We start from the raw sequence: 18509 nt of genomic DNA, 5'->3' as shown, positions 1-18509 counted from the left end.
AAGCTAAACACAAACAAAAATCTATACTTATTGGTCTAGTTGGTATTAAGGGATTTGAAATTTTATGCAAATTCTGCATGATAGACTATCTTAATAAACCCATTATTTTGTGTCTGAGAATTCAGGAGAAGCCTAGGCAGTAAAGAAAGCATTTTTAGAAGAAATAAAGTGAGCAAAAATGTAGGGGAAAATGATGCAAAGTTGAGGGTGGTAATGAAGGATAATATGTATGTAAAAGAAATCTTTTAGAATTAATGGTTTGAACTATTTTCTTAACTATAGTGCAATGCTTTAAAATATAATTTAATAATTTTAGGCTGCTTTAATTTTTAGGAGTCGGGAGAATATTGATTTATCCTTATTAGTTTTGAAATGGTTTGATGTATCTGGCTTTCCCTGGCTTAGAGTTTTGATTGGACCTGTTTAGCTGAATATCTATTTGCATACCCAATATGCTTTGTTACCAAGGGCATAGATTAGAATACACTACTTATTCATGTAAGGGAATAAGTTTAGCATAATTCATGGACTGAGAAAAATAAGATAAAGTTAACAGATCCTGTGTAATCTTACAATACATTCTGTTACTCTCCTGGAAGTCTTCATTATCTTGTTCAACCTTCTCTGGTTCAGAGCAGTAGGTTTTAATGTTTTCTTCTAGGTACCAGCTGAGATTTTCATCCACCACAGAAAACATTACCACAAATTCCTTGTCAATATTTTTTTCTTTTTCTTCATCCAGAGAATCTGAAGTGAAAATTACTATTTCAGTAGAACTTAATTTTTAGCATGAATTTTAGCATGTGATTCATATAGTTTTAAACAATTTTAGTATTTATTTTCCTAACAGACCAGAAATCTGGACCAGTCATTCCTGTTTTATAGACTTGGAAATATTTAGGGAATTTGTGTTCAATAGCCTAAATGTTGCTTCATGCACCCTTTTTTCTCCTTACCCTTGCCTACTCTTCCGTTCCTTTTTTTCTAGACTCACCACCCCTCTGCCTTCCCTACTCAGTCATAACACAGAAGACTTAATGTGTATTTAAAGAATAAACCTCCCTGTCTACTGTCTTTGGTAATTTATTGTGACTAATAATGAGAAAGTGTACCTTTTTTGCAGTGTATTAAAGGCCCAATGAGTCCTGAGGCAATGTCTTTTGGAGCATCAATGTGGGAATGGTAAATCCGGGTCACACAGTTGCTGTCTTCCTCACCAGGACCTTGTTCTGGGTTGGCATGCAGTATGTACAGACACTGTTCACCTGGCTGCACCTTGTCATCTGCTTTTTGCAAATCTGTGGTGTTATCAGGATAAATGGCCCCTAGGAAACGACATGCAATGAAATGACAGGTTGAATTTGAATGTGCTTGAACTTAAAAGAAAAAAAATAGATGGTCTGTTAATTCATTCAGCAAACATTTATTCAATATCTAGTATGTATCCCCTTGGGAATGCAGTGATGTTTACTTGAGCACAGAAGAATAAGAAGCTAATGGCAACAAGGTCTGGAAGTTTCACAGAAAATGTCATTTTTTATACTTGACTGAGTCTTCAAGAAGCAGTAATAGATTAATTAGGAGCATAGTGACTTTTGGGTGCAGAGTCATGTCTGACTTTTTGAGACCCCATAGACTGTAGCCTGCCTGCCAAGCTCCTCTGTCCGTGGAATTCTCCAGGCAAGAATACTGGAGTGGGTCGCCATTACCTTCTCCAGAGGATCTTCCCATCTCCTTCATTGGCAAGTAGCTTCTTTACCACTGTGCCCCCTGGGAAGCCCCATAGTGACTATGGGTTTGCAATTAAAAAAACAAAAACAAACACTTTTTCTGAGAGTTCAGAATTAGGGTCACATTAAAATGCCATACAATTGTATTTAAAAAACAAAAAAATGTTTTTGCCCTGGGGTTATGGTTTGGAAGTAAGAGCAAAATGGCTACCCTCTCCTATAATTTGAAGCTTCTTATATGATATCAGGTTTTTACCTATGAAATAACCATGAAATTGTTTTTTTACTTTAATTTTGTATTTTTCCAAACATATGCAAAAATTAGAGAATAATATGATAAACTTTCCTGTGCCCAAAATCTCAGCTTTACCAGTGATCAACTCAAGGCCAATCTTGTTTCCTCTGTACTCTCACCCACTCTAATCCCCATCATCAGTGAATTATTCTAAAGTGAGCCCCTGACTCATGTCATTTCATTTATAAATAACTGAGTATGTGTCTCTGAAAGATAAGTACTCTTTTTTCTTCTAACACAGCCACAATACAATGATCATCTGTAAAAATTATTTATATCCTAATATAACATGAAATAGTAAAAAAATAAGATGGCAGTAAACTTTTATGCTATGAATATAATTATTTTGTTTAGAAAAACACATAAATATATAAAAGATCAAAACATTCACCTTGTAAAGCAATCCCTCTTTTAAATACAAAGCCAATAATTAGTTAGGATGAATTTTATCCTAATTTCCAAGCTTGATCCTTATAATTCCCATGAACTGTAGCATGGCCTCAGTATTTTTTTTTTTATAATAACTGACATTTATAGAGTTCTTATTATATACTCTCACTGTTCCTTTTTTATAGATGAGAAAACTGAAGCATAGAGAATTTAAGTAACTTGTCCAAGGTCATTCAGCCAAGTAAAAGCCAATGCTGCATTCAAACACGGGTCAGTTAATTTTGAAGTCCTTTCTTTTAACCACAATAGAACATCATCACCTGTCATCATCTTCGTCTCCATCATCATCATCACCATCATCACCATCATTACCATCACCATCTACTAAGAATGAGATCACAGGCACCAGATATAATCTTTGTTCTTCCCGTACTATCTTTAAGGATTCCAAGTCCTGTAGTTAAGTGACGTTTTGGTTAATTGTGTCTCAGGTATGACTCCAGGATCATCCAGCCATATGCACTATCTGGTTACCGTGTGAGACGACTGTGCTGTGCCTTAGCTGGGACAAAGTTAGGATGGACGTGAAAGTGAAGTCGCTCAGTCGTGTCCGACTCTTTGCAACCCTATGGACGGTAGCCTACCAGGCTCCGCGGTCCATAGGATTTTCCAGGCAAGAATACTGGAGTGGGCTGCTAATTCCTTCTCCAGGGGATCTTCCCAACCCAGGGATCGAACCCTGGTTTCCTGCATTGCAGACAGACGCTTTACCGTCTGAGGCACTAAGGTGACAATTGTTACAGTAAGTTCACAGTAGGAACTTTAGAGACAAGACAATCCCCATCTGAGTCCTGTTTCTTCCTTCAGGAGTTTTGTCTTTTCCAGGCTTTAATGTGCACTGCATTTCTCTTAGTTTGACTATTTATCTGGAAAGGTGTAGGGCGCTGAGAAAGAAGTCCAGCTCTCTTTGACTCTCACTATGTGAGTTCACCCAGAAATCCTATCACATTCACACTCCACATAAGTAAGCACAACCAAGAGAAGCACGGCATTATTCGGGTGAACCAAAACACTTATTCGTAAAATTGTTACGGGTCTTATCCAGGAGGAAAGTCCATAATCTTGGAAGTTAAAAAATGCTGCTACTGAAAAGGAAGAGAGAATTCCAGCAAGATTTTGAGTTGAACTGACCTTCATGCTCCTTATAGTAAGTTAATCCATGTGCATGAAATGTATAAGGCCTAGAGGCAAAGTTTTTCAGATGTACATAAACTTTATCTCCAGTTTCAGCTTTGATAATAGGGCCTAAAAACCCTAACCAGACAGGTTTTTCTATAACAGTCCTGAAGTTTTCATCTGTGTACTGAAGATATACAGCCTTCTTGTAAACACTTCCAATTCTATTGGGGCCATTTTGAAGATAGATATTGGAATGTTCCCTGCAAAGGGAAAGAAGACAACGTTATTAGAAGCCATCATTTCCAGGGATAACATTATAATGAAAGAGAAATGAATAACCATATCATATTAAATGTTTGCTGTTGTTGTAAGGATGTTTTCAAAAAATGAAGAGGAGAGCTGGCATTTAGCCATATTATTTTAATAATGTGAGGTGTCCTACATTAGCTATATGGCAGACAACCATGTGTGAATGCTCCATAAAAATATAATACATCTCACCAGAGTATTTCTTACAACATTTTAATGTTGAAACACAGAGACCTTATGAATACATATAAATATATAAATTTATAGACTATAAAATTTAAGTGAAATGTAAAATAAAGCTAAGACATTTCTCACTCTTGTGCACTTCTTTCAGTCATGAAGAAAACTTGAGCTTACAAGCAATCAATCTGGATGTGTGAGATGTCAAATTGTATGTATATATTTGTTTTCCTAAAGCAAAACTAATAATGCTAAGGTAATGCTATTGTTTTAATTTCTTTTAGCAACACTAAATCAAAGTTGGAATTGATGCATATAAAGTATATGGGTTTTTTAATTACCTTTGATTTCAAATTACTCCTGTGGTTTTTTTAATCCCTTGCTAGCAGAAGTACTTGAACACTGAAAGTTTATATTCTGGTTAGTGGCTGATTAATAGTTGCTTAAAACTTCCCTGAAAATATCAGCAAAGTGAATAGTAGCCAGGAAAAAAAAAAGAGAGAGAGAAGAAAAGAAAGGAAAAGAAAGAAATTGAGCTTGATATTCAAACTTTTGAACTGATTCTTAAGTTATTGTCTTTAATAGAAGCTGGGGTAGGTCAGTGGAATCTACCTGTGGGCAGTGGCTTCTAGCTGTTCAGGAGAACCCACTTAAAACCTGGACTTTGGCAGCCCTTCCACACTTGAGGTCTCCTCCACTAGAATAAAAAATGCTAACATTCTGGCTGATGACCTAGGGTTTATGTGTGTGTGTGTGTGTTGCCTGCTTTGATCTCAGTGACTTTTGGTGCCTTACTATTTTCCACTCAACCCTTGTGAGGCTGTATAACCTGACTAAGGAATAAATTTAGGCTTGTTTTCTCAGTGGTAAGCTCATCGGAAAGAGTGAAGAATATTTTTCCTTTTTTTTTTTTCCAAGATGAGAACAGAGCTTGTGTGGGAGTGTTGATCTTTGTCTGTTGCAGAGTTTAAAGGCCTGTTATTATTTTTTAAATCTAAGGCTCTGGCCTAATGTTTCTTAAATTTTCACATGCGTAGGAATCTACTGAGGACCTTGATAAATGCAAGTTCCTAGGCTCCAGCCCCATTGATTCTGCATCTGTGCTGCTGGGGTGAAGTTCGGGCATCTGCATTTACTAACAAATAACCCCTCTGTGTTCTGATGCCTCTCTGTGCTCATGGGCAACCCGAATAGAGGAGGCTCCAGATGCAGGGGGAGAAAGCTGCCCAATCCCAGAGACAGTGGGATTCCTGGATGCCTTGAGACAGAAAGGTGGCTGGTTCTGGTCGTGGCCAAATCTCTCCTGGCATGGTGGCATGGAGGTACCAGATCGAGCTTGAGTGAGGGGAACAGTAAGAAGGGTCTCTGAGCTGCATTTGGGCAGCAGGAACAGATGTTGAAAATAGCAGAGCCCCGTGCTCTGGATTGACCAGAGAGCTTCTACAACGAGCACCTTATAGTTGTCATGCTGGATTGTTTAAGCCCTGGGATTCTCAACTTGTTCACTGAAAAATGAATGAGATGGGAGTCCATTTCCCCCATCGTGGTGGGAGAAGGGCCAAAATGGAAGTTAGAAAAATAAAGTTACATCTTTTATAACCAATACGGCAAATCCCATGCTTAAGCTGTTATTTGTCATATTTGTTTTCATTTTCTAATTGTTGCAATTTCCATTTTGTTAAAACAAACCAAAAAAAAAAAAAATTGAGAAAAGCTCTGAGAGACTTTGAGCACATTAAAATACATGGAAAAACAGTGAGAAGGGGTGTGATTTCTTCCCCCTAAACTGCCACATTAGTACCGTCAGAAGTAATCTTGATGAATAGATGTTGTAACAACAGCAACATTCCAAAGCACTGAAGGTCACTGAGATTAAAGACAGATTCATCCAGTCCACTTTGCTGAGAGGAGGTCAGGAAGAGGGCAGTTCAGTCAAGCACACAATGGCAGCTGGAAACCTTATAGCTCAAAGATGGAATTCCTCTCGGGTCACATCAGAACCTGGGCCACTCAGGTTCACACAGACCTGTCTAAGCCTAGCGGAAAGTTTTCACCAGTGTCTATGAATCTAAGAGATTCACCTTCAGTGATATTTAAATAGAGGTTCTAACCTGCGTTTCACCATGCCCTGTTGATCCACATCTTGCTGTTTTATTGACTAAGTCATGTTCGACTCTTTTGCGATCCCACAGACTGTAACCAGCCAGGCTTCTCTGTCCATGGGATTCTCCAGGCAAGAATACTGGAGTGGGTTGCCATTTCCTTCTTCAGGGGATCTTCCTGACCCAGGGATCGAAACTTCATCTCCAGGATTGGCAGGTGGATTCTTTACCACTGAGCCATCAGGGAAGCCTGATCCACATTTTAAATAAAGCCAAAGTTTAAAATTAGCCCTCAAATTCTTGAGGCTTCCTTTAGATACAATGTGTATTTATACTTCCTGAATGTGCCTCTGAAGCATTAAGGAATATGTCACATTTCATTTCCATAAACTGCAGCGGACTTTGTCAAAATGCTTTCATTGCACTGAAATTCTCCTGTATTCATTATTTCCTGAAATTGGGGGAGTATTGCCTAAGCTTTGGGATTCTTTTTGTGTATACAAAGATTTTTTTGGAGGTGGGGTGAGGTGGTGAAAAATACTTTAAAAATAATTGATCTGAACTTATAATCTATTCAGAAATTTTAACATTTGGATTTCTTGTATATACATAGCAATGTGCAAAATGTGTTTCCCATCTTGTCTTTTTTTCTGAAACAAAATTAAGTCTTAAGCAAATTGGTAAATATTTCACGTAATGTGATAACTTGGGGGAGGTCTGTTTGTTTATGCTCTGCCTCCAAGGACACATCAAAGGGTCATTAGGGAATGTCTATTTAACATCAAGAGCACAGCTTTGGGGACAAAAGGTCAGTTACTGGAAGCTTGCAGGAAGCTTGCCAGTCAGATATCCAGTCAAAGCGATCTATTATTGTTGTTCTTTGACCTGAACAAATTATTCACATTAATTGTTGTTCTTTCTGTTGGCAATTGTGATATGTTGTTTTACTTCATTTCAATAGATATATCCCCCTCTCAGTAATCACATCCTTCTCTTTTAGCTTCCCCAGTTCTTAAAATTCTATAGTGAAAGTGAAAGTGTTAGTCACTCATTCGTGTCTGACTCTTTGTGACCCCGTGGACTATAGCCCTCCAGGCTCCTCTGACCGTGGGATTTCCCAGGAAAAGAATAGTGGAATGGGTAGCCATTTCCTTCTCCAGGGGACCGAACTTGGGTCTCCTGCATTGCAGGCAAATTCTTTACCATCTGATGAGCCAGCAGGGAAGCCCTATAATCCTATAGCAATTCTTCTAATTTCTGGTAGGCTCAGATCCAGAGGTGAGTTTTTAATGGTAGGGTAATTAAAACAATTTTTATACTGCCTTGGTAAAACAATAATAATGCTATTCCCTCCCAAAAATTCAGAGTGCACTCAAGGAGGTCTTGGTTTATGTTTAGACATGATTACTAAAGTGTGGGTAATATATGTGAAAAGTCTCTGGATACTTGGCTTCATTACTTGAGACATAGTATATTAGTTTTCTATTGCTGCATAACAAATGATCACAAAGCTTTAAACCACACCTATTTATTAATTTCATAGTTCCATGGATCAGCAGTCTGGCATGGCATGACTGGATTCTCTCCTCAGGTTATTACAGCTGACATCAAGGTGTTGGCTTGGCTGAGTACTTGTCTGGAGGATCTGTGGAGAAGGCCACTGCCAAGCTCACTCAGGTTATCGGCAGAATTCAGTTCATTGTGGTTATAGGACTGAAATTCCTGTTTCTTTGCTAGCTCACAGCTGAAGACTTCTCCCAGTTCTTTAAGGCCATTTGTATTCCTTCCAAAGTGACTTCTTCCATCTCCAAGTCAGCAACAGTTTGTTGAATCCCCCTCAAACCTTTTTGAATCTCTCTGACTTCCTCCTCTTCCACTAGAGAATTCTCTGCTTTAGACTAGGCCCACCCAGATCATGTCCCTAGTTAAAAGTCAACTGTATCCTTGAATATAACATAAACCATGGGAGTGATATATCATCATATTCATTGGTTCTAGAATTTTAGATTTAGGATGTCTTTGGGGGCAATTAAAAAAACTCTGCCTACTACACACAGAATCACAAAGAAAGGTCCAAAAGTAACTGGTAGGCAAAGACTCAACCTGGGTTTATATAGCATACACTACCATGGGCCCAGATCACAGTATTGCATTTGCTAATTGTTTTTATATGTATGTCTTTTATTCTTGGTGGTGGTGGTAGTTTAGTCGCTAAGCTTTGTCTAACTCTTGCAACGCCATGGATTGTAGCCCACCAGGCTCCTCTGTCCATGAGATTTCCCAGGCAAGAATATGGGGGTAGGTTGCCATTTCCTTCTTCAGGGCATCCTTCTGACCCAGAAATCGAACCTTACCAACTGAGCCACCAAGGAAGCCCTTTTTATTCTTGTGCTTAGTTGCTCAGTCATGTCTGGCTCTTTGTGACCCCATGGACCATAGCCTGCCAGGCTCCTCTGTCCATGGGGATTCCCCAGGCAAGAATATTGGAGTGGGTTGCCAGGCCCCAACCCAGAAATCGAACCCAGGTCTCCCTCATTGCAGGTGGATTCTTTACTGTCTTAGCCACCAGGGAAGCCCTTAAATACAAATAACTTATTCCATGGACAGAGGAGGCTGGCGGGCTGTAATAGTCCATGGGGTCACAAAGAGTCGGGCACTACTAAAGCAATTAACACTTTAACTTTCACTTCAATTTAGGAGCAGAAAATATATTTCAAAGATCTTCAACAGTTTATTGATGTGTTAAAGTGACAGATAAGGCACTGATAAATATAAGGAAATTCTACTTTACCCCATAGAAAAACTATGACCAACCTAGATAGCATATTAAAAAGCAGAGACATTACTTTGCCAACAAAGGTTCATCTAGTCAAAGCTATGGTTTTTCCAGTAGTTATGTATGGATGTGAGAGTTGGACTATAAAGAAAGCTGAGTGCCAAAGAATTGATGCTTTTGAACTGTGGTGTTGGAGAAGACTCTTGAGAGTCCCTTAGTCTGCAAGGAGATCCAACCAGTCTATCCTAAAGGGAATCAGTCCTGAATATGCATTGGAAGGATTGATGCTGAAGCTGAAACTCCAATACTTTGGCCACCTCATGTGAAGAGCTGACTTATTTGAAAAGACCCTGATGCTAGGAAGGATTGAAGGCAGGAGGAGAAGGGGACAACAGAGGATGAGAGGGCTGGATGGCATCACAGACTTGATGGACATGAGTTTGAGTAAACTCCGCGAGTTGGTGATGGACAGGGAAGCCTAGCATGCTGCAGTCCATGGGGTTGCAAAGAGTTGGACACGACTGAGTGACCAAACTGAACTTATCCCACTAGAAAGAAATACTTCTGATAGAATAAAAAGAAGTGAACTCTTATTTTCCTAGTTAAAAGAATCCACACATTTTCTCCTTTCTATCTGCCAGTGTTTCCTGTTTCATTAACTGATGTATAACTCCATAAACTGACTTTTCTTATTTCATTCTATCTTCTGATTTAGTCTATGGTGTAAACCTTTTCACACTAGAAGCAAGGGGAAATTTTGACAATACAGCCTATAATTTTGTCTAGCTTCCTACATACCTTTTATTCATTCGTTTTCATTTATTAAAAAATATTTTAGTGTCTCCAAATTCTAGGTACTAGTGATCACCAGTGAATTTAGCAGATGGAGTTTCTTCCATCTCCATACACACTTTCCGCTTCCTTGTTCCAGATCTTCAAGGTCAACTGCAGCTTAAACCTAATTCTCTGCCTAACAACCATCTTGACCTCTTTCAACCTGTTTCTCAGCCTAATTATCTGCACTCCTTTTTAGCCTTCACAAGATGAGTGTCAATAATTGTATCTGGTTATATCACATCATCCTTTGGCATATTTATGTCCTATCCCCCACTATATGTTGAAATCCTAATCCCCATTGTGATGGTATTAGGAGATGAGGTCTTTGGGAGGTGCTTAGGTCATGAGGGTGGGGCTCTCACAAATGGAGTAAGTACCTTCTTATAAGGCAGTTCTGTAGAAGAGGCTCTGAAGATATTCTTAGTCCCTTCCACCAAGTGAGGACACAGTGAAAAGGCTATGAACCCAGAAAAGAGATCTTACTAGAACATGACCATGTTGGCACCTTGAATTTCCCAGCCTCTTGAGCTGTGAGAAAGGGATTTCTGTTGTTGCTAAGCTATCCTGCCTGGTGTATTTTGTTATAGAAGGCTGAATGTATTAGCAGCTGGACATTCTGCAAATCTGATGCAAAGAAGCAGCAGAAAGTTGCCACCTAAACTTATCTATCTATCTATCTATCTCTATATATATAGAAGTCACTTCAGTCATGTCCGACTCTGTGTAACCCCATAAACAGCAGCCCTCCAGGCTCCCCCGTCCCTGGGATTCTCCAGGCAAGAACACTGGAGTGGGTTGTCATTTCCTTAATGCATGAAAGTGAAAGTGAAGTCGCTCAGTCGTGTCTGACTGCTAGCGTCCCCGTGGACTGCAGCCTACCAGCCTCCTCCATCCATGGGATTTTCCAGGCAAGAGTACTGGAGTGGGGTGCCATTAAACGTTAGCATAGTATTGGCAAAATTGCTGAAGGTCTAGTCAATATTTGCTGTTCAGATATATTAAAAAATATCACAGAGTGAGCAGTGCCATCTATAGTTTACACAACTGTAGGCTGTTGTTGAAGCAAAAGATGATCGAGCCAATGTTGTATAACCTCCCCAGCACACACAGGACACTAAGCTACTTAAAAATAAAAAAATTCTCTTCCCTCCCTGCAAAAATATTCTTACCAAAGCCCTTTTCTTTTCTAAATGTCTAGAATTAGAGACTTTGTTAAAGTATGGTCAGGGCAATGTCTAGCACTTGGTTGATACACAATCAAACTGATTGGATTTTTGACCATGAATAATGACAACAGGACGGATGAGGGCATGGAGTAGGACTGTATGACAGTATTTTTTTTTCCTAATGTATCTGACCTTTTCAAAAAATGTATCTAGATTTCTTATAAAAAACATATGTAATTGTTTAGTTAGGGAAAATGCTGAAGTCATACAAAATAATGGTTCTTGTGAAGCCTAAGAATATGTCATCTCCAAAAGAGGAGAACACTAGCTCAAAACCAAGCTTAAAAAAATTATTGCAGGGACCTCCCTGGTGGTCCAGTGGTTAAGACTCTGTGATCCCAATGCAGGGTCCCAGGTTCGATCCCTGGTTAGGGAACTAAATACCACATGCAGCAACTAAGACCCAGCAAAGTCAAATAAATGAATATTTTAAAAATATAATTGCAAAACATACTAGTTTTATTTACAAACAGTTCTTTTTAGGTCAGAAACATCCCTCACTGATTATTACTAAATTAATAACTTAACTATTAGGTATTATCATCTATGCATTTATTTGTTTATTTATTTTACTTTGAAAAACTTTAAACATACATAAAATTAATGAGAATAATGTATCCCTATCAACAGAGTCAACATTATGAAATTTAGCATACTTTTTAAGCTATTTTTTATAGATACAGTGTTAGCAGCAAATGGTCATTGGGGTCATTTGTCACCATTAACAAGCATTTTTAAGTATCAGTATTGAAATACATTTATCACCATTAAAATACATCTTTAAATGTAAAGAATATGGGTTTGAGTAACAAATTTTAATTTGGTGTTTAATGTTTAATTAACATTATTAAAAGTGATAACCTTCATATAGATAATCTTCCATTACAAAAATCTTCAAGGAGAACTTGTCTTTTTGTGTGATGAACTTTGCTTGAAATAAGGGACTTTTCAACTGAAACAAAGAAAACCTTTAATAAAGAAAACCTTAAAAAAACCCTGTAAGTTACATAGAGTTTTTCTGCACATGAATGATGTGCCGAGCACTGTAAGAAGAGCTTTCCATGCACCCACTCTTTAAACAGCCCTATGAAGTATTCTTATTGTCTTTGTCAACAGATTAGGATGCTGAGTCTGAGAAAGATGAATGTAGTTATCTGTCCAGAGTCATCCAACAGGTATTAGGTGGAGTCATATTAAGATTGTATTTGATATATAAAACAAATGTTTTTTTGAAGGATTAAAAAAGCCTTTAATTTTTACTGCTAGTAATCAGAAATGGAATAGTAAACAGAAAACTTTATGCAGTCATTCTTTGGATGAAAGAACTTCTGCATAAACAGACAAAGAGCCTGAACCACGATGGGAGATGTAACGACCAGAAGGGGTAAAAAGAAACCCACACAATTCCTCAGGACCAAGGGGGAAGGAATAAGGCAGCATCCCAAAAAGCAAACAAAATCCCAGGAATTAGAGATTCATTAGTGTCCAGAGTTTCAAGTCCATATTTTTCAGTTTTTGTATATAACAAATTAAAGAAATATTTCATCTTATTGGCTTTATTTTTTAACTGATAATTTAGGTTTGGTCTACAAAGAAGAAAAAGCAATGACTTACGTGTCAACAGAAATAAGTTTCTTTTCCCCATGGTCAGAGGCATAGTTCCAAGCTGTTTCAATAATTCCAATGTAATAATGCTTATCTTTCGCCCAGACTGAGGTACCACATAAAATTAGAAAAATACAGAGCAAGAAAATCTTCATTTTTTTTTTCCCTCTTGGAGCCCAAGAAGCAATGGAATGAAATCAGAAGCAGGCAACTTTATAAATAAGGCTTTCTTTCTTTATTTGCTTGATTGGCAGAATGTTATGTTGCATAAGATGGAATTATTTAGTTAAAGCAAATAACATTTTCCACTTGGGTTCAGTTCTCGTAAACCCGGGAAAAACCTAGTCTTCCACTGCCTGGATTCTCTAATTACAAATAAAAAGTCAACAGTTATTGTTGGAGGCACTGGAGTGTGCATAAGTCTGTGTTTCTACCATTCATTGTGTAAATTCCAGGAAGGCAGAGATCATGTCTAAATGTTCCCTTTGTTCTTCCAACAATACGCTACAATACAATGCCCTGCACACAGTGAACTTTTAATAAATTGGGGTGAAAATTATGCAAAATGAATCAAAATAAGCAGCTCTTTACTTTGGAAGATACATAACATATTCAAGATACAAAACATGATATTTAGCATGTCCAATTTAAGTACCCCCCAATAAGAATTTATTTTGAAAGTTTTACTTATTTTGTAAGCTCCAAACACATCTGCATAGAGAGTTAATCAGATTATTGTGTATCATGATATAAAAGTAATTAGCAGAGGATAATGGGAGTGGAAGACACTGTTTTAGTTATTGAAGAAATCAGAAACAAATAAACCTGTCTTTAAAGGCAAAAGTTGGCCTTAGTAAATGGACAGAGCCCTAGTTTATTGTATTTATTTATATATTTTTGGCTGTGCTTGGTCCTTGTTGCTGCATATGCTTTTCTCTAGTTGCAGTGAGCAGGGGCTGCTCTAGTTATGGTGCGTGGGCCTCTCATCGCAGTGGCTTTGCTCCTTGTCGAGCAGAGGCTGTAGGGTGGGTGGGCTTCAGTAGTTGCGGCTCCCAGGCTCTAGAACTTAGGCTCAGTAGTTACAGCACATGGACTTAGTTGCTCCACGGTATATGGGATCTTCCCAGACCAGAGATGGAAGCCCACGCCTCCTACATTGGTGGGTGGATTCTTTACCACTGAGCCAACAGGGAAGCCCAAAACCTGGTTTATTAACCTGGAATTTCTCTGTTTGATGTGGACATGAATTTTGGCATAAAATATTTTTATTTTTTAGGTGAAGAAAATCCTGATGACAGTGCACATTTTATGTTGATGTGAGCTTTTTCTCTAGAATACTTCAAGGCATTATACTTCCCTGGTGGCTCAGAGGGTAAAGCCTCTGTCTACAATGCGGGAGACCTGGGTTCGAGCCCTGGGTTGGGGAGATCCCCTGGAGAAGGAAATGGCAATCCACTCCAGTACTATTGCCTAGAAAATCCCATGGACAGAGGAGCCTGGCAGGCTGCAGTCTATGGGGTCGCAAAGAGTCGGACATGACTTCACTTCACTTCTTCGCATTAAGTATTTACCAAATGGGGTTTATAGAAATAGTTGGTACAGGAGAAAGCACCCCAATGTTCGAACAATTCATTCATTTAATAAGTATTGCTGAATGAACCCCCTGTGTGCCAGACACTGTTCTAAGCACTGTGGGGATATAGCAGGGAATAAAACAGACACCAATCCCTATGCTTGTCAACTTATATTCTATTGGGGAGAGACCAACGATATACAAATGAAGGGTGAAATATCTAGTACATATTAGCAGCAATGAATGAGGCTAATAAATGCCAAGGAAAATAGCAGTATGAAGATAAAAATCTGATGACACCATGTGACCCCATGCAAGATACATACTTGACCCCAGCCTCATTTTCTTCATCTTTAAATCCGTCTCAGAGGGATATTGTTCATATTACTTGAAATGACCCATGTTAGGTCACGGAGTGGAGATGTTCCTTTCGCCTAGCAATAATGTTCCTAGCAATAATCTTAACTAATTGTCCTGATACAGAAAATTGAGTCACTATGCCCAGAATGTCCCAAGACCTCCTTCTAGAGCTACCTTAAACAATTGTGCCCTCATGCCCATGGAGGGGACCTGAAAGGGGCTAACATCTTGCCCAGACTCCACTGGCCAAACCCTGTGTCTTGCAAGATGCTGTTCTTTTTAAAACTTGGTGCCCAGAAATGCTCCTTTTTCCCAAATGGTCCACACAGAGGGAACTTCTTTTAGCAGTTCATTCTCCTAGAGAGGGTGCTTTATAATTGGCATGAAAACCCTGTATGAGCCAGTGTATGGCTGATGGTGTAAATGATGCCCTTTGGGAACTGTACAGCTCCTGTCATCCCTCCACTGGCCCTATTCAGGACTGTACCATGTGAGAAATCACTTATCTGTCATCACAGGCTTTGCAGTTAATAGGTGTTTTTTAATGATCATTAGGTCCTGGTGGCATCTACGCTCTATTAGCTTCCAAACAGTGATGACCTTCTTGATGTATTTTCCAGTGTCCATGAGACTAGTTACACATTCATAAATCTTGACCTAGGACTGTGCCTTCTTTCTCCAAGCACTTACCCTGATGCCCTAGGTTAACTGTAAAATTGTTCCAATAGTCCCTGGGTGGTGCAGAAAGCAGCTGTGAATTCTTCTGGATCTATCTTTGTCCTCCATCCTACCCTCTGAGTAAGTTACCCTATAATAAATGAATCCAGTGATCTTGTGGAGCTGCCTGCCTCATTTTCTGGTGTCAAGATACCTTCTCAGTTCATGGGCACTTTTTGTCCCCTCCATGCCCCAGCATGGTGAACCAGCTGGGAGACTGAAAATGAGATAGGAATGGGCCATGCTGAGGGAAAGCCAGGTGTGGTGGTGTAAACCCAGGCTGGCCATCTCTTCTGTGTGGAGTGACCTAGCTACGTTCATGGGACTCGTTGGGCTACTGTGTGAGTTCAGGACACCTGGAAGAATGTCAAAGTGCTTCCTAGATATATTAACTGAAGTGGTGGGAAAGGGAAAGTGGATAAAAAAAGAAAATGAGCTAAGTATTTTAGCTATTGCATGGCCTTTGTTATATCCTATAAGGGTTAGCACAGAAAAGGAATTACAGTTCAGCTGGAAACTAGAGAAGACTAAAGAGATTTTGGTGTTAGAGTGGGATGACTAGAGGGCATGGTCCGCCACTTCTTTTCTAAAAAAATAATTGTACTGATTTATTTGTTTTTGACTGTGCTGAGTCTCTGTTGCTGCATGCGGACTTTCTCTAGTTCTGGCAAGTAGGGGCTACTCTCTAGTTGTGGAGTGCAGGCTCTAGGGCATGTGGGCTTTACTGGTTGCAGTGCATGGGCTCAGTAGTTGCAACTCCTGGGCTCTAGGGTACAGGCTCAATAGTTGTGGCACCCGGCTTAGCTGCTTCATGGCATAAGGGATCTTCCCGGACCAAGGATCAGACCTGTGTCTCCTGCATTGGCAGGAAGATTCTTTACCACTGAGCCACCAGGGAAACCCATGTTCTGCCACTTCTGACTTCATATCAAAGAAAATACAACAGGAAGAGCATACTGAAGTGATGGCAGGTAAGATAGCTAAAATGCAAGGCAGTAGGCTCAAAGGTGAGGACTGTTGTTTCACAGCAGAACAGGGACCTAGAGGTGTGAGCTTTGGGATAAAGACTTGTCAGAAGATGAGGACATAATTATAGCGGAGAAAGAAGAAGCACGGCCTCTGATGCAAGCTGAAACACAGGCCACTAGGGAACCAGGAGATAATTGAGAGGAGACCCTCACAAACTCCAAAACAACAGTACCAGAATATTCCTCTCCTGAGTTAATAGAATTAACTGTCAGGTTTAACGAAAATAGTAGAGGAGTGGCAGCCTGAGGGCTCCATTTTGGGATACTTGGGGAGATGGCATCATGTTAAATGGGTCAGAAATGTTTAAGATGTCCAAAATTACCACAGTTATAGAGCAGCCTCTGGCAATGTTTGTATGTGACCAAGGTGGCCTAGCTAACTTGATTGAATTGGTACATGCAAGCATTTGTCTGGCTTAGCCAAATGAGTGAGGCGTGCTGTCCCCACCCTTAGGATGGGATCTTTGCAAGATTTACAAGAAACAGTGAGGGAATCAGGAATGAAGCATGCTGTCTATGCTCCTAATTTCCAAGACCTGTTGAGGAGTTATTTGTAGCAAGTATGAAGGATAATATCCTGCAGTCCACTCCAGGAGCTTGGTTGCTGACCTGAGATAGGGACCTTAGTTTCAGTTTTGACTAGGATGGTTAATCAACCCATTCACACTACGGTGGATATGACAGCTGAATTAAGTGAGACTGAACAGATCTGCACAAGGGAAATAAACAGGTGCCATGCTTAGTCGCTTCAGTCATGTTCAACTCTTTGTGACTCCATGGACCTCAGCCCACAAGACTCCTCTGTCCATGGGATTCTCCAGGCAAGAATACTGGAGTGGGTTGCATGCTCTCCTCCAGGGGATCTTCTTAACCCAGGGATTGAATCCCCATCTCCTGCATTGCAGGTGGATTCTTTACTGTTGAGCCACCAGGGAAGCCCAAATAAACAGGTAGATAAAGCCAAAGAGAAAAAAAAAAAAGTGAGGAAATTAAAGGGGGCTTGACTAGAATTTCCTACGAACAGTTATGGCAATACCTTGTATTAATCAGGACCCCTGAAGAGAATATAAACAACCTTATTGGGTCCTTTTAAGCTTATGGAAAGTATTATCCAAAGAAAAACAGTTTATTCTACTGACAGCAAGAGGAAGAGGCACAAGCCTGCACTCTGTCACTTTGGGAAGATGATACTCCCGGTTCTGGGGGTCAGGGCTAGGGTAAAACCTGCTCCTTGGTGTGGGCCATAGGGCCACAGATACATTAACTGTGGAGGCCCCACATGGAACTATTTATCAGTCTTGCACTAATAGGAAGACCACTCTGGCTTTAGAGATATCTGTGCCCAGTGCACCCAGATTTATGGGAATCCATCCAAGTTCCAAGGGGATGGATAAGGAGGCCGGTGTGGATGAAACATATGAGCTTGTATTTACAAATTGGAAGATTGCCTCCCCATCCCTTTCTGGTTTATATTTCACTTATCAGTTCAGTTCAGTTGCTCAGTCATGTCCAACTCTTTGCGATCCCATGGACTGCAGCATGCCAAGCTTCCCTGTCCATCACCAACTCTTGGAGCTTGCTCAAACTTATGTCCACTGAGTTAGTGATGCCATCGAACCATCTCATCCTCTGTCATCCCCTTTTCCTCATGCCTTCAATCTTTCCCAGCATCAGGGTCTTTTCCAATGAGTCAGTTCTTTGCATCAAGTGGCCAAATTATTGGAGCTTCAGCTTCAGCATCAGTCCTTCCAATGAATATTCGGGGCTGATATCCTTTAGGATTGACTGGTTTGATGTCCTTGCAGTCCAGGATACTCTCAAGAGTCCTTTCCAACACCACAGTTCAAAAGCATCAATTCTTCGGCACTCAGCTTTCTTTATGATCCAACTCTCACATCCGTAATACCCATACCTGGATATATTTTTGGGTGAGGATGTCCTATAAGACCTGGACTTCACAATCACCACCAGCAAGTTCTGCTTATGAATCCATACTGTCAAGTGTGTAGTGGTGGATAACACTAAATGGGACCCTGTAGAGTTGTCCATCCCTAGGAGAGTGGTGCCAATAAAATAGTATCGCCTACCAGGGGGACAGGACAGAATATGGGCTGCCATCATAGTATTAGAGAAGGTAAGGGTTATAAGATGCACAAAACCTATGTTGCCAGTGGAAAAAATAAAATGGCACCTGGCTCATGA

General features: G+C 39.8%; 1 protein-coding gene and 1 non-coding gene across 2 annotated transcripts in view; one reads left to right on the top strand and one right to left on the bottom strand.

Moving 5' to 3' along the window:
* Nucleotides 1-12794, bottom strand: part of LOC138072744 (ceruloplasmin) — a 45575-nt gene extending 32781 nt beyond the window's left edge. The window contains exons 1-4 of the mRNA XM_068963890.1: nt 12639-12794; nt 3607-3854; nt 1113-1325; nt 574-747 (exon numbers count right to left, since the gene is read on the bottom strand). Coding sequence (XP_068819991.1) covers nt 574-747; nt 1113-1325; nt 3607-3854; nt 12639-12784 — 781 coding nt within the window. The 5' untranslated portion in view covers nt 12785-12794. The remainder of the gene's footprint in view (nt 1-573; nt 748-1112; nt 1326-3606; nt 3855-12638) is intronic.
* TRNAG-CCC (transfer RNA glycine (anticodon CCC)) lies at nt 11329-11400 on the top strand. Its single transcript has one exon. It is a non-coding gene; the product is annotated as a tRNA-Gly (tRNA).
* Nucleotides 12795-18509: the final 5715 nt, after the last annotated feature.

The sequence above is a fragment of the Capricornis sumatraensis genome, chromosome 1 (genome assembly GCF_032405125.1).
Source record: "Capricornis sumatraensis isolate serow.1 chromosome 1, serow.2, whole genome shotgun sequence".
NCBI lineage: Eukaryota > Metazoa > Chordata > Mammalia > Artiodactyla > Bovidae > Capricornis > Capricornis sumatraensis.
The sequence above is the reverse complement of the archived record's forward strand: the minus strand, read 5'-3'. Positions and strand labels throughout refer to the sequence as shown.